Source organism: Toxotes jaculatrix, chromosome 11, assembly GCF_017976425.1.
Source record: "Toxotes jaculatrix isolate fToxJac2 chromosome 11, fToxJac2.pri, whole genome shotgun sequence".
Classification (NCBI taxonomy): domain Eukaryota; kingdom Metazoa; phylum Chordata; class Actinopteri; family Toxotidae; genus Toxotes; species Toxotes jaculatrix.
The window spans coordinates 14181451-14197141 of record NC_054404.1 but is presented as its reverse complement, the minus strand read 5'-3'; the positions used below and the strand labels follow the sequence as shown (position 1 = coordinate 14197141).

Here is a 15691-nt window from a genome sequence, read left to right as displayed (position 1 = left end):
TATCGTCTCATCCAAAAGCAGACATTTGAAGGTCGAACCAATTTTTACAAAAAAAAAATTGTGTGTGAGGCAGTGTATACAGAGGCTTTATGGTTTTGTTTTTATTTTATTAATATTTTCTTCAAAAACGACCCATTTCACTGCAGTTGTGTTATGAGTTTCACCTCTTGGATTAATCACCACTAATCTCAGCAGTGTTGTGCCTGCAACAACCCAGAGCTACTTTTCTCAATATGAACACTAGCTGGTGCACAGCGAGAGGGAAATGATAGTCAGAGCCCCGCGGCTTGAATCTGATAGTTTGTCATCGGGATAGTATTACTTAATTTCCCACTGGGAAGAAACTCATTATTTCTGACTTTATCTCAGCACTGACCTCTGAAAAAGTCTCAGGAACGTTATTGGTTTGAGCCCATGCCCCCCCCCCCCCCCCCTTTTTTTTTTCTCGGCAGGACATGCATGACCCTAAACGCCAATAACACACATGACTAGAAAGGGCACAGTTCAGGCAAAAGGATAGATGCATACGTTATGCCAGAGTGCAGATGAGAGTCCCGTTCACCTTTAATGTGCTACATGCAGAGCACAGTTATATTGATTTATTACGGGCCGCATTACAGCTTTTTCTCACATGATGAATGGTGAATGGAATGTGAGATTATATTGATAATAAATGACTAATGGCTGGCAAATACATTTTACGGTTAACCTTTTCTCCGAATTTTTTTTTTATGTCCAAGATGTAAATAGAGAGGTTGCTTCAGAAATGTTTATCTTGACATATAAATCAGCTTTTTCATTATTCGTACTCTACTTATGTACTGTATGTTTAAAGCATTAATAAGGCTTCTGATTGCTTCTTTTCTCCTTTCTTTGTTACAGTTTAATTTTGTTGGGAAGCTGCTGGGACCACGGGGAAATTCCATGAAACGATTACAGGAGGAAACGGGAGTGAAAATGTCCATCCTCGGCAAAGGGTCCATGAGGGATAAAGGCAAGGTATGAAAAATATCGATTTGTGCTGAAATATGGTTGTTTGACTGGTCCAAGATATAGATCAAATGGAAATATTTACAGAAGTGAAGCTCTTGAAATTCCATCAAAGCACAGAAGAATATTCTAACAAACATCATCTGAGCTGTAACTAAGATGAATGGCACCCAGAGCAGAATTAATAGCTCTCTGATGACAGCCATATGTAGGAGAAAATGGGAATATTTTTCTGTGTGTTGTTCAACAGCATATTCTGTAATAGTCAATTATGAATGCAAAGTAATGAATCTCTTTGCCAGAGTCATTTATCCTGCTGACTTGTTGGCCCCTGGAGCCAAACTTATCTGAGCATGTACACAGACAGCCTGCTGGATCTGGTATTCACGCTCTTAACAGGTCTGGGTGTACTGCTATAGAGTTACATCGCTATCATTACTGTAGCCTCCGATTCAGACATCAAGACATGACAAAAGGCGTGCCGTCTTACCACCTCTTTGGTGAAACTGTAGCTGCATTTCAATATTTCAGAAACACGTTGACAGGAAAATATTGCAGGAGCTGTTACAGTGGTTTTAGTTGTCACCTGTACATATTGAATGCAGTTTATTTAGCTGAACAAGCAATCTCACCACAAGGTCCATTCAATAGCTGTTCTGGAGCTTTTGATCTTATCACACAATCTTCCCCTTAGCAGATCTTGCCCATAGACTTTATATAAAAGTGGGTTAGGGTAGTGGTATCATTGTAATTATAATAATATAATATCATAGTATTATATAATTGTAGTATTTATAAGTTTTCCCAGTTTTCTTGGAAATATAAATGTTTTTAGTTTTTTTATGAGCACTTCAAGGATTCTTGTTAATTTTAAAGTAAAAGTTGAAGTTAAGAAATTATAAATGAAAATACTGGCAAACTTTCTTACTTTTTCACCTGTTATACATTGCACTTTATGTTCTGTACCTGCTGCATACTGTAGTATTCATTTTTTTTCCAACATCCAGCTCCCGTATTTGCTTATGAAAAGGTACAATCAACTAAATGAAACTAAAAGTTCGACAATAATTGTGCAGCTTTGTGATTAGTAACCGCACCTTTCACATGGACTTCCATTCGAGCCTAACTTCAAAGCTGAAAGTCTTCATTTTGACAGAGGCTGAAAGCACTGAAACGTTACATTACTATTAATTTTTGGATGTGTCTTAGTCAAGACTTAATTTAAAAATTTGGCTTTCTGCCACTAAATCCACTCAGTTTACTCATGTGCTGAATTAACTTGTCTTCGACGTATAAAATTAAAAATTAAGTAAGAAGGTGGTAAAATGTTAACAGCTAAACTGTCAGCAACATAACAGCTATAAGAATCGCATACCTAACATGTATGCAATGCCTAGGTTGTGATTCGGCACAGTACAGCATCAGTTTCAGTCTGAGGGAGACACATGCTGTGTGCAGAACTGAGGAAAAATAATAGACCATTAACAGTTGTCTCTCACCAAAGGATGGCTATGTAACGATTGGATTTAGCTTGGTGTTTTGAGTCCGTGATATTGATTTTGTGTACAGTCTGAGCCAGTCTGAAGGACTGACAACCTGAGACTGATGCCTGAAGGTTGTGGCTGAAAGGCTGGATGCCATTCAAAGCAGCCTAGTCAGAAGGCAGTGTGGTACAGAGATAGTCCAAAGTCCCATTACACGCAAAAGCACATTGACATCACACATTTCTGCCATCTCATCCAGTTCCTCAGTAGGGTGCATCAGTCCAGTTGTAACGTAATATCTCAGGTTTGGAGATTTTGCATCAGAGCAGCCCACCAACTTATATTAGACCACATGGTCAATATTACAACATGTGCACAGGTATTAAGCCTGTTTAACACTGTGCTGAGTCATAGCGCTAAAGCAGAGAGTCCTTATTTCACCTCTCTTACTCTGTGTACCACTAGTCAAAGCAAACACTGCAAGGTTAGAGAGAAATTTTATTTCCTAAAGTCCTTATAGCAGTGCAAACATATAATGTCGATTGATTAAACACACAGGCATACTGCAGTCATGGTGACTGATGTGTAACTCTCTCTCTTTGCTGTAAAACAGTCTCTCAAACATTTATTTTAGTGACAAACCACTGAAACGACTAAGAGACACAATCATCTGCATGTTTTGATCTGATCCATTATGACGTAGGCTCTCTGACAGAGGATCTGAAGCCTGCTGAAATTTTGGAGCAAGTTTTAATTAAAGCTGATTTCTCCCAGAGGGTAGACAATGGCCCTGTGATGCAAGGACAAATGTTTGAATCCTCGGATTGGCTGGGTGAGTGCACGAGTGGCACTCTCACTGAATCGAAGTGTCCTTGAGCAAGGCACTCAACACCCAATCGCTGTGGTGCAGAGTGAATGAATACAGGTTAAAAAAAATCTTTATTTTGAGAAGACTGAATAATCTCTACATTGTTCAAAATACGGGAGCTGCATTTGTAGCTGGTACAAGTAGAAGAAATGTCTCCACTCCAAGTCTGACATGGCTTCTGATTATTTGTTCAGTGGAGAATGGATTTTATGATGTAACTGTTTTCTTTTAAAACACAGTTAGGACTGGCCCTGAGCTATATTCCAAATCTTTTAAGCATTTAAAGCCAGTGTGAAGCCTCAGGTAGGGCCCCTCAGGGCCTGGGTTAAGACTAAAAGGTGAATGCACTTCTTGTTATCAGACTTTGGTTTGCAGTAGGAGCTTGGATTGATCTTTTGCTTACAACAGTGCCTTCTCACAGAGTTGATTTAACTCAATACCTCCCATCCAAAGTGAACAGTCACATTTTTTGCCTCTTTTTTTTTCATTTATCTTCTGAGACCTTGGCTCTTTTTTCATTTTTAAAACATTTTGTAAGCTCAGTTTTAAAATGTCCTATGCAAACTGATAAAGCCTCTGCTGTGCAGTTGTATTTAGTACTTAGAGCTAAATGCTAACATCAGTATGCTAATATGCTCATAATGTGGATGCTAACATGCTAATGTTTAGCAGATGTAATATTTATCATGTTTGCCATCTTAGTTTAGCATATTAGACCATTGAACGTTCAACTGTTTCTCATGGTCTTCATCGGTTAATGGAGTCTGCATCAGTGAACATTCCCGACAGGCCTTTTACATAGATATTTTGACTTATCACAGCACGAAAAACACAGGTGTAACTAATAGCATTAATGAATACCCATTCCAGTTGATTGTCCCAGTGATCCACACCAATAAGCAAGTGTACACACACTCACGGGGCTAAATCTGGAGCACCTCAGTGGAATACTGGTATCATTAATGTTAATTTCATCTGTGCTTTTCCCGATATAACAAGTCGAAATACATGCAGTGAAAAAAGTCTCTTACATTACTGATCTTATTTAGTGCCATTTATGGTGACAATTATGATGGAATTTCTAATTTGATAAAAGGACTCCTTACCAATTTTTTTTCTTAATACTTATGTTCCTGGTGTGCAGACAGAGTAATGTTATAATTAATGGGAAAAAAAAACATCTGAAAAAGCATTGCACCTGCTGCTTTAATATACTCTATGTAGTATTGCCATAGTGATCATCTTTCATCATCTTTCTCTCCCACCTCCTTGGTCTCCCCCACACTGAAAAACACACAGACACACATTTGTGCATTGGTTTTTGTGAGGACACTCATTGGCATAATGCATTGCCTAGCCCCCAACTCTAACCTTAACCATCAAAACTCAATGCCTAACCTTAATCCTAAGCTAAACCCAACTCTAACACTACCCCTAAGACCAAGTCTTAACCCTCAAACAGCCATTTTAAGGTGTGTCAGAAGGTGAGGACCAGGCAAAATGTTTCCACTTTCCCAAAATGTCCTCACTGAAATGGTTTAAAATTCAAACCTGTCCTCATACTGTATAGACATAAAAGTACACACAGAAAGGCCTCTATATGTTAGTTTTTATACAGTAAACCTGCAATACCCCACCTTTCCGCCAGGTGCCCTGAAGGGGTCTCTCCCTGCTAGACATGCTTTTCAGCAGTTAATCGGTCTGCTGCCTCCCATCTCGTTACTTCTTGTTCTTTTTTGTACATATGCAGTAGTTGACATTTTTGACTTCTGTTACTGTTTGCTTCATTCTAACTGTTGGTGAGTGTATGTCTGTCTAGACACTAAGTAAAGGTTCTTTTGAATGCACCTGTCCTCTCCTCTGTGTGAGATGTGTGTGATTTCAGATTTCTGATAGAGTAATTCTTTGTCCCTTGGGTGTACCTTTTTAGGACAATATTTCTGTCATTCTTAAGGATTCCCACAGGTCACCAAATCATTTACTGACTATCAAGATGACTTGAACTAAATGCCATGTATGGGTCGCAGGATATCTGTCCATTTAAACATTTCCAGGAGCTGTTTTGGAGCAGTGTCTGCAGAGCATTCTTCACAGAATCAGAAAATTACAAATTGCAAAATTCAATTTCCATCAGAAAAACATTCACTAACAGTATCCCCACTGCCAGAATCTATATCAGAGCTCTACTGTCTAGTCTGTTATTCTTGTCATTTTTGTCTGTAGTTGTCAAATGAGCTGCAGTTATTCTCTAGAAGTTAATCCTAGCGCAAGTGAAGCCACACATCATTCAGAGATGTTTCTCAATGTGGCACAAGTGTCTTCCTGGTGATGAATGTAGTGATTGCTCAAGTGCCTCCTTCTCTTGAAACTAAATCATAAATGTTACTGTAGGTTGTAGCCTGCATAGCCAAGAGATACTTATGATAAAAGGAGGAAAAAAAATCATCAAAATCTCTTCATTCTCAAAAAGATTTGAGAGCATATACCATCTGGCTACATGTAGATTTTTAACCAAACTAGCAGCATGGCTCTAAGAATAAGCAATAAGCAATGTGAAGCGAAGTGTCTTTGGTTTATGACCAAATACCTGCAAAGCTAATAACATGGCCGCAATACCAATGTACTGTAACATTGTTGTTTTCAACATGATTAATGAATATGAATATAGATTATTTGTAATTAGACATTATTTGTTATTAATTATTTGAGTACATGATATTTTGTTATTTTACATTTTCTGTTTTTACCTCTACTGGTTTATTTCGTTTTAATTTAATTAATTAATCTATTTATTTATTTATGTTTTATTCATTTATTTATTTGGAAATGCAACTTGTTGGAAATTAGGCTTCAGAAAATAATTTCATGGTACATAAGAGATTTCAACCAGTCAACGCCACTCTGATTGGCTGAGGCAGCACGTCGTCATAACCCGACTAGTAAACGCCACTCTGATTGGCCGAGGCAACACGCCAAGCTTTTGGCGCGATGTCTATGGTTTTATCTCAACAGTGGAAGCAAGTGGCTGTGGGTGTCTGTTCAGCGTACATCAAAAAACATCGTTTTCCACTAAGTTGAAAGTAACGTCGGTCAGGTTAGTTCATTTTATGTTTATTTATGTATTTATAGTGTTAGTTGTTTTAGCTTTGCTGTTTTAAACTACCTAAACCTGCTGTGGCACTGCATGTCATCCGACCAGCTAACGTTAGCTAAACACTGGCCATAGTTAAAACGGAATTGGAATTACTTCTGAAAACGACCGTAGTGCCTAAAAAGTGTTCACGTTTGCTGGAGCTTTAACGTGAACAAGCACTGTTCGGCCGCAAAGTCAGTACTCACCCACCAGAGCAAGGCTGGTAGCTAACCTAAGCTAAATTCGCTAAGCTTTTTACATGCTAGCGAGCCAAGCGGCAGGCAGGTGGTGACATAGATGTATTAATCCAGCATTGGTAGCGGATGCAGAGGCATCATATTTTTGTTTACAAATATGGGGACTTAGTGTATGTGTGCTGTCTTTAAAGGTTAAAAATAACATTTAAAGTTCATAAGTTAAAAGTGTTAAAAAATATAAAAATGTAAAAGATATATTTTCCTTTGGTTCATGGAAATTGTAACAGAGTGAGTGTTCTGTACTTAGTTGTTGGAAACGGTGACAGAGTGAGCGCTCTTTCTGTTTATGTTCCTATTCGCATCTCCGCTCTGTTCCGTTGCTTCAGTCAATAAGTTAAGTCAGTAACATAGAAATGGGCTCGTAAAGTTGGTTAATGTGGTTGCACACGTTTCAGCCAGGGAACATAATAGTCTGTAAGTATTGTGTGTGTGTAGTTTCAAAGTGGTATGTTTATTGTGTTGTGTTGTTAGCATTCTATGTTAGTAGCTACGATAGGAACAAGCTAACTTGCGCATTATTTAGTAGAGTTTGTTTTCGTTTTAGCCGCATTACATTTTATGTAATGTACTGTTGTTTAAGGTATTTGTGTAGTCACCATATTTGTGCGTAAGGTAAGGGTACGTGTCGTGAGAGCAGTACAGTATGACTGTAGATTGCCTTTGCATATTTCTAAAAATTTGTCTTTTCTACTCGTTCAGATGGAGTCATGAAATTTGATGACACTGCCACAGAGGAGTTCATAAGGATGCATGCTTCAGAGCATCTGAAAGTTTAGCACTTTAATTTTTATTGTTTAAAATTTTTATTGTTATATATTTGTTGTGGTACAGACCCAAGCAAGATGGGCTGTGTAATTATTTGTATTTTTATATTTATTTATTTTTCTTTTTCTTTTACTGGTAGTTGTTGACTATCACTTTCATTTAGTTTTGGCAGACAATCAAAAGTAAGGCATGTTGGCTTCAACTGATGCACAACATTGAAGCAATGTCCACATGCAAGCCATTAAATTCATGTTCCTTGTTTTTACTGGTAGTTGGTAGGAAATTCAAAAGTCAAAAGCTTTATTAGTGACATGTTTGTGCCAGTGATTAACAAAAATAAAGATGGAAATAAATGAGTGGGGACTGAATTGTGATTTATTGTAAACCTCTGTGTATAACTGTAGTCCCATATGTTTCCAGAAGGTGGAGGACCCGTTTCCTGTACCAGTTAATTTTCCTGTAGTTTCGTTGGCTCAGCAGCAGGTTTAAACTGGAAATGCATTACACCTTTGAATGTGTTTCCAGTTGTCACCTGCTGCTGAGACAATCAAATGAAGCTATAGGAAAATGAATTGGAACAGTGTGCTACCTTCTGAAATGAGACTACAGTTATGCACAAAGTCTAGAAGTAGTATAAAAACGATGTCTAAAATGAGTTTAAATTTGACTTAGAAAAAACATCCACAACAACAACATTTGGACTACAATTATCCCTTATTCTGAGGTCCTGTGGACGTCAATACTGGAAAAAAGACCTGCACCTTCAGGGGATCAAAATTGGACATGCAAAAACAACATAGAAAAGATGTCGTTCTGACGTGTCTTTGCGCAGTGGGTTTAAAGATAAAATCAACATATAATAATTTTCATTCAACATCAGAGCAGTTTACCTGCTTTGTTTTGTCAACCTGCAAAGCACAATATACAGAACACTGACGTGAAAATACCCGATTGAAACATCATTATACAACAGTAATTGTAGTAGCATTATTACGTGTTAATTAAAAAATTTTAATGTGGTATTTATTACAGTTAGCATAATAGAGTAATATTATTAGATGTTATGGATGCTAATCATTTGAATTTTATGGACACAAATCCTTCACTTGCTCTCTTTTTTTCATAGGAGGAAGAATTAAGGAAAAGCGGAGAGGCCAAATATGCCCATCTGAGTAATGATCTTCATGTTTTAATTGAAGTCTTTGCTCCACCTGGTGAGGCCTATTCCCGCATGAGTCACGCCTTGGAGGAGATTAAAAAATTCCTAGTTCCAGTGAGTTCAATATTTCTCCTTATTTTTTCCTTCCTAATTTTTATTCCTATGTCATATATGAACTTCAGTCATCACTGCTGACTTGTTAATTTCTCCACTGGGCTTATTAACAAAAAGGAAACAGCTTTTTAAGTATCCAGTATTCTGTGCAGTATCCAGGGTTTGTTTACATGAGAGTGAGATATACGTTTTTCTCTGCATTATAGCCAATGCTGTACACTACAGGCCCTTACTTACAAATGAAAAATAATGTATTCAGCAATTAAAGTGCAGTATGGAACAACTCGCAACACTCAAGCAACTTATAGCCTGGAGAACTTAGCAATAATTAATGTTCATGTTGTGTACTCTTGCTGAGTCTAAGCTGTAAATATTAATCAAGCTTTGCAAATGTGACAAGCCTAATAGTGGAATTGTGCTGCATGAGTCGACTTTATGGAGTTTGTGCATCTTCCTATACTGAGTCAATGTTCTTACAAGCATGTCTGCTCACTGGGCCAGGGCGATGATGATACTGCAATTGCAATGAGCAGTTCATACCCTTCCACATACAAATTACTTTGCACTGTCTGCTAAAAAACAAGTAAAGCAATGCAGGGCTATTAATCTAATGTTTCTGCATGTAAGCTTTCATGGAAAATACTGTGTTTGCTCTTTGCAGGCTGCTAGCTAGTTCAGTGAGTCTCATGAACCCACCACTCATGACCTGCTGGTGCAACCAATTTGCATGAGAAATTAGGTCATAAAAAAGAGCTGGCCACTGCTGTACCATGTTGCATACATCCAGAAAGTGAAATCCTTCTTTTACCTTGTAATATTACTCTATTACTTTTACCTTGTAAAAGACGGATTTGGGGAAGGATAGTATTGTAAATGTCCACTAGATGTGCATTTTCTCAGAAATCAACGTCCCATTTGTTCTGTTCTTTGCATTGTGCGATCCACGCAAATAAAAGGGTCAGCTGGCTCTCTTGTTCTTTTCATATCAGCAGGGGCTTTTATGTATTTATTTGATGCTTTATCCGTCTGTAAATATGCTGGCAGAATCTCAGCTCTCGTTTCATTGCAGTACCTTGAGAAAAGATGAGGTATTGTACTCTGAATTATTCTTGTAGAACTGCAGCCACATTTTCTAATTAGTTTACACACAGGATTGGCTGTAATGCATTTCTTTTTAAATAGCTTTAACACACATTCAATAAGTTCAGACAGTTTAGACCAGGGAAAAGTTTGAATCTTTTGTGAAAACCTTCCTGCAGAACTAATGATGCAGGGTAACTAGGAAGGAACCAATTCAGTAATATTTTACTAAGAGACAAAAGGGCTGAAAATCATTACTGTGGAGATGAATGCCCTGCTTGGGGACATCCAATACCAGTTAGATGCAGGAGGAAGTGGACAATAAAACCCTACAATGCTGATTTATCATTATAAATTTTAATCCAAACTGAAAACATGGGTGTCAACATAAACATAAAAAATACAGAGCATACCATGCTATTTAATACCACACACGTGCTACTTCAGGGATCTCACAGGATTGCAAATAAACTGCACATAATGTAACACAACAGGCATCTGTCAGTATCTACAGCGACAAATATTTCCTTCCTGTGGTGGAGAATAGCAAGTGCGTCCTGCTGTTGTTTTGTTAATGCTGCACTGTGCATTAGGAGTGAATATGACTTCATGTGAAACAACAATCATTTGTGAAGCGCTAGTGGAGATTGATTTGGCTGTAGATTATCAACATGGATTTAAGAACTTGCTAAGTAATGTAAATGTGTGGATGTGGTTGGAACTACACTGGTTTTACACATCAGACTCTGTTTTGAGGCCTTGGCAAGTACTGCTGCATATGCAAAACCAAAGCATGTGAGCTGAAGCGGGTGACTTGTGCAGCACTCCTTTCTTCGAACAAAAACTCAAATGGGTTCTGTCTTCTAGCAAAGTAAAATTCATTTTAATATGGCATCACCCCATGATGTCTGAAAATAAATGTCTTACCCCTATAATTTAACAAAACCTGCTTCCCACTGAGCTCCCACTGAGCTCACATCTACAAACCAGGAAAAATAAATACACATTCTTTTCATCCGATATGAAAACGCTCCTTATGTGGTGTGCAGACATATCTTCTGTTATAAATCTTAAATATGCATCATGTGAACAAGCTGTGCATCCATTTCCAATTAGAATTTTCAATGGGTAATTAGGGTATATTGTGTTATTCATTTAGCTTTGAGCAGAAATAGAACATACAGGCCACCAACAAGTGCAGTTTGTCTGACTGCACGCTTTATCAAAGAAAAGAATGACTGAGAAAAGGAAGCTTGTCTTAACCGGAGCCCTCAGATCTGCCGTGAAGCAAAATATGACTCCTATCAGTCCTGTCAGCTCAGAGATACAGTATGCACCAGAGGAAAGAAAAAAAAAAAGGCAATCAGGAACCTAATCAGTGGACTAGTGTACATACAGGCTGAGAGTGAGAAGTACTGGAGAAGGACAGGCGATCCTACTCTCAGCTGGATGAGTTTGTGGCCTTCATCTCGGGCCAAACTGCGATGGGGAGCATTTTGGCAGATGGGGGGATGACACAGATGCTTGAACAAGATATGTGGCAGTAATTTGTTTTTACATAAAGTCAGCTGCTATTAAATCTGACACAGGTCTGCTTGTTGTTACTTTGAATGTAATTTACACAATCCATATGCTCCCAATGAAGAAACCTGAACAGCAACACTAAAGGCTGGTCTGGCCTTGCAGACGCGTACTTGCTGTATGTCATTATCTGCATTACGATGTGCAGCATACATCCAGACTGCAGGTGTTCTTAACAATGCATGGCCAATTTCCCAGTGGAAACGAGGGAGGTGCAATATGTGTTGAGCTGACTTTGAAAAGTAGCAGATTTGGTTCTCTCATAGCACACAATATATAAATGTATGAAAATTTCAGGTGTGGAAAATGTTCACTTATGTTGTGCTGCATCAATAGTAGCATTGATTCTTCTCCGGATTTAAAATGAGGCATCACAATAAACTAAAATGTACAAGTCCATATCAGTATAGATGAAGATTCATTCATGTACCAAAAAAAGAAAAGAATGATCCACTCCCAACTGAGTTCTTTTGTCAAGAAATGAAAAGGCCAGTTCATGCTGAGAATTGTACAAAGATACAGTACAAAACTTTACAAACGTCATGTCAAGATGCAGAATAATAGCTGCTGCAGCTGGGTGGCTGCTTCTGAGCCTCTGGATCAACTGGCCTGATGTGTTTTCAGTAGGTTGTTAGGCAAGACAGCATGTGCTGTGAAGATTTTTCAGACCTTGTTAAGTTGAAAATATACAGTTTAGAAACTGGCATCTTCCTGCCATCTTTTCTGTGCTGTGCCCATCTGTGAACCACGTCTGCTGCACACTGTAAACATTCTTGTATTCTCCAAGAGGTGTGGTGAATCTAAAAATGCAAACGATGACACTAAAGATAAAATCTGACTTCTTGAAGTCTCCTCTCCCACTGCTTTGAATTTTTTTTTAAACAGTATCATTCAGGACCATTTGTGTTTTTGTACAGTATTTTTTTAAGGATTGAAACGCATTTGTTGTGCGAGGGTGCCATTTCTGCAATACCAGTGTGTGCTTGTGAAACTCTGCAAATTGCGTGTTGATGATGACCTGTGTGCCAGTAGTGTAAGGGAACATGTCTCACACGCTTAAATAAGCCCATCCAGCACTGTGGACATGACACAACCTGAGCTGCGATAGAGAATTTTCTAAAACAGGCTGAGCACCAGAAATGAGAGGGCTGTGAGGTCCTTTAACGGATGGAGATTGTTTTAGTACCTTGGATCAGTTGATCTCACACACAAGATACATTTCAACACACATTTTGTTAGCTGTTGGAAACTGAAATCAGTTCATTCGCCATCACCATGTGCCATAAATCTGCTGTCTGTGAATATACAATGTGCTACAAGTGAATCCTTAACTCTGTCCTTCAAAAAAATGGAGCATCTCCTGACATATGTCCATCAGACATGATATGTGATATGGCAGTATAGTTATAAAAAATAGTATGGATCAAATAGTCCCTGTAGCTACTTCTGTAGTTCACCTTGAATGCACCATGTTTGGGAACACAACAGTCTTAGACCACATTAGTAATCCAACAAAGGTCACAAGCTGGCATTGGTTTGTTTTCTTTGATTTAATATTTTGTGTCTGTTGGAGAAATATATTTACACAGTAAAATCCCATCACAGTTTCAGGGGAGGTCTGGATTGACAACATCTCTTATAGTTAAAGATTAAATCCACTGAAATTGATTATCTTAAAAATGCTGAATTAATTTTTGTGTGTATCTTTACACAAAGGGTCATGTAGCCAGCAGACTCATATCACTGAGATATAAGATAGTATGCACAGGGGAAGAAATCAGACAGTAACAGAGACTCGTAGCAGGTAGACCCAAAGTGTCTGGTATCGCCATGCTTCATGTGTTGACCCCTTAAAAGTCTAACTTTATATTTACAAGGTCATGCATGGTCAGAATTAATCTCAGTGAGCAAACAGTCTGACCCGAGAAGCCTCAGCATGGGGTTTATCTCTGTATACTCATGTTAACGCCTCTGTCAACAGTCAACTTTTACAAGCTTTGGCAGATTTGTTGTGCCTCGGATAAGCTGCCAGCTTTCCAATTAAAAGCTCTGCCAGTCTCCTTCAGACCAACAGAACGCTTTGTTATTAATTCATTAAAGGGGAAATATGTGAGTATTTTAGTTTAAAACATTCAAAAATTAACTACAGTTATCAACAGAATGTGAAGAAATAACAGTTCTGATGTTATGTCAAAGACATCTTTGTATTACGTTGCAGAGATATCTACTGACGTTAGCATGCCAACCAGCTAGTCCTGGCCCACCCCATATCGTAATACCACTTTGTAGCACAAGAGGCAATAGTGAGTCACTGTAGCATCCAGTCTACCATCAGTCAAACATGAGAGGATGAAGTAGTAGTAACTGGAAGTAGGCTATACAGTCTAAGCTTGCAGCCATTTGCTCTGAGACACAGCAAAAACCTAGCTTTCTGATAATACGCTGCCCCCTGTTTGTTTGGAGTATGAATTTGACAGTTGGCCAGTTCTTACACATTGCCCCTTTAACAAGAGGAGCACGTGTGCAGTGTGTCAAATGTTTTGGAAATCCACCACAAGGATTTCTTTTTACATGACATGTGAGTGTGAAACACTTCAGTTTGAAAATCTGTTCGACATATGGTGCCTGCGTGACAGTATCCTGTTACTGTGAATGAAGAGCTGTGGCAAGGTGACATCCTATGTATGTGTTTTTACTTTTTTCAAACAGAATTCAGGGTGGAGTACTGGTGTATAAATATGAAGTCCTTTGGTACATACCATACAGACTACTGTGATCACAGTGTCACTGGCTCTGTCTGGGGACCTTTATTGTGTCTTTCCCCCTCTCTGTTCCATTATTTCCTTTTACATATCACCACCTTTGAAATATTTAATAAATAAATAAAACAGTAAATGCTTAGGTGTGACAAAGCGTTATATACTGTGACTTAATGAAGCGTTGCTGTTAGTGTTTCGCTGCATCGGTACCTGAATAATTTGGCGTCATTTTTCCAAGAATCCAAGATTCTGCTGTGTATAGAAGAATATCAAATATCAATCTACGGTCATGAAAAATGACCATACACAAAAATGTGAGGTTCTGGTTTCATTTAGTCCAGGATCAAAGTCTAGATTTTAAAGATCCCCTCCAGACAGGATTTACGACTTCTAAAAATACTGTTTTTTAAATCATTTGTCTGATTTTCACCAAAAAAAAAAAAAGCTCAGTTAACTAGTTAGAACTTCTAAAAAGTGACATCTACTCCCTCTCCCGCATTGAAAAATCTGAATCTATGAATATGCAGAGTTTAAAGGTGCCCTGTGGAGTTTTCTTATTTGCATTCACTGTTGCTCACCAAGGCACATAATGTGTATCCTCGAGGTTTAACAAGCATGTTGAATATATTTCCTTCCTCATAAAACATTTGCGAAGCTCACTTTTATCAAAAGTTTGAAACCTGCAGTGTTTACATCCGAGTTTATTGGTTTGCAGTTTTCTTCCTCAGTGTCCGTGTTGGCACGTACCTGTTGATCAGTGGAATAGTGAACAATGCCCGGCTGAAATGTGTATCGCGTCACACATGTACACATGAGCAAACAAAACAGGGACCCAGCTGCATAGGGGACCTTTAACCATTTGACACGAGTCAAGTCTTCTACCTTTTCTGTGAATTTGCAGTGAAGGCTTCAAGTTTCCACATCACACTTGTGTATGTTGTATATTGAACTACAACCTCAAGCTCACATCCACGTTTTATGAACTCATATCTAAGGTAACCCCAGAGAAACCTTCCTCATGCAGCAGAGGAATTTGAAAACAGGCTTTTAGTGTCCAACGCTGCACATACATCATTCTGCACAGTGAAGCTCAAACATCCAAGTTTAAAAAAAAAAAAAAAAAATTCAGTAAGAAACATTTATGAGCAGAGAGGGACTTTTTGAGATATTGTGGTAAAAGCTGAAAATGAACAGCTCATGCTGAAAAGACCCGCCGACATTATCGAGCTGAATTAAAGGTCCAGAGGAAAATTATTGATTGTAGATTTGGCTTCTAAAGTTGACGCCTGATAATGAGTCCACAAGAGGAGTTACTTTTCACACATTTGGAAAATAAATTAGTTTTGCAATTTCGGGTGTTCACACAAAATGATTTGAATCTAATAAAAGCTGTTTGTTGAGGATTTGATCACATTCAGTGTCAAAACTATGCAAATCACAGAGTGGGCAAAGACTCCGCTGTGATATCCTCATGACTAAGTGAGGTGTAGGTGGGCTTATA

The 15691-nt window shown here is 38.3% G+C and overlaps 1 protein-coding gene across 1 annotated transcript in view; it reads left to right on the top strand.

Moving 5' to 3' along the window:
• khdrbs2 (KH domain containing, RNA binding, signal transduction associated 2) overlaps window positions 1-15691 on the top strand; it is a 54997-nt gene that overhangs the window by 21202 nt on the left and 18104 nt on the right. The window contains exons 3-4 of the mRNA XM_041050253.1: window positions 883-999; window positions 8624-8770. Of these exons, the coding sequence (XP_040906187.1) occupies window positions 883-999; window positions 8624-8770 (264 nt within the window). The remainder of the gene's footprint in view (window positions 1-882; window positions 1000-8623; window positions 8771-15691) is intronic.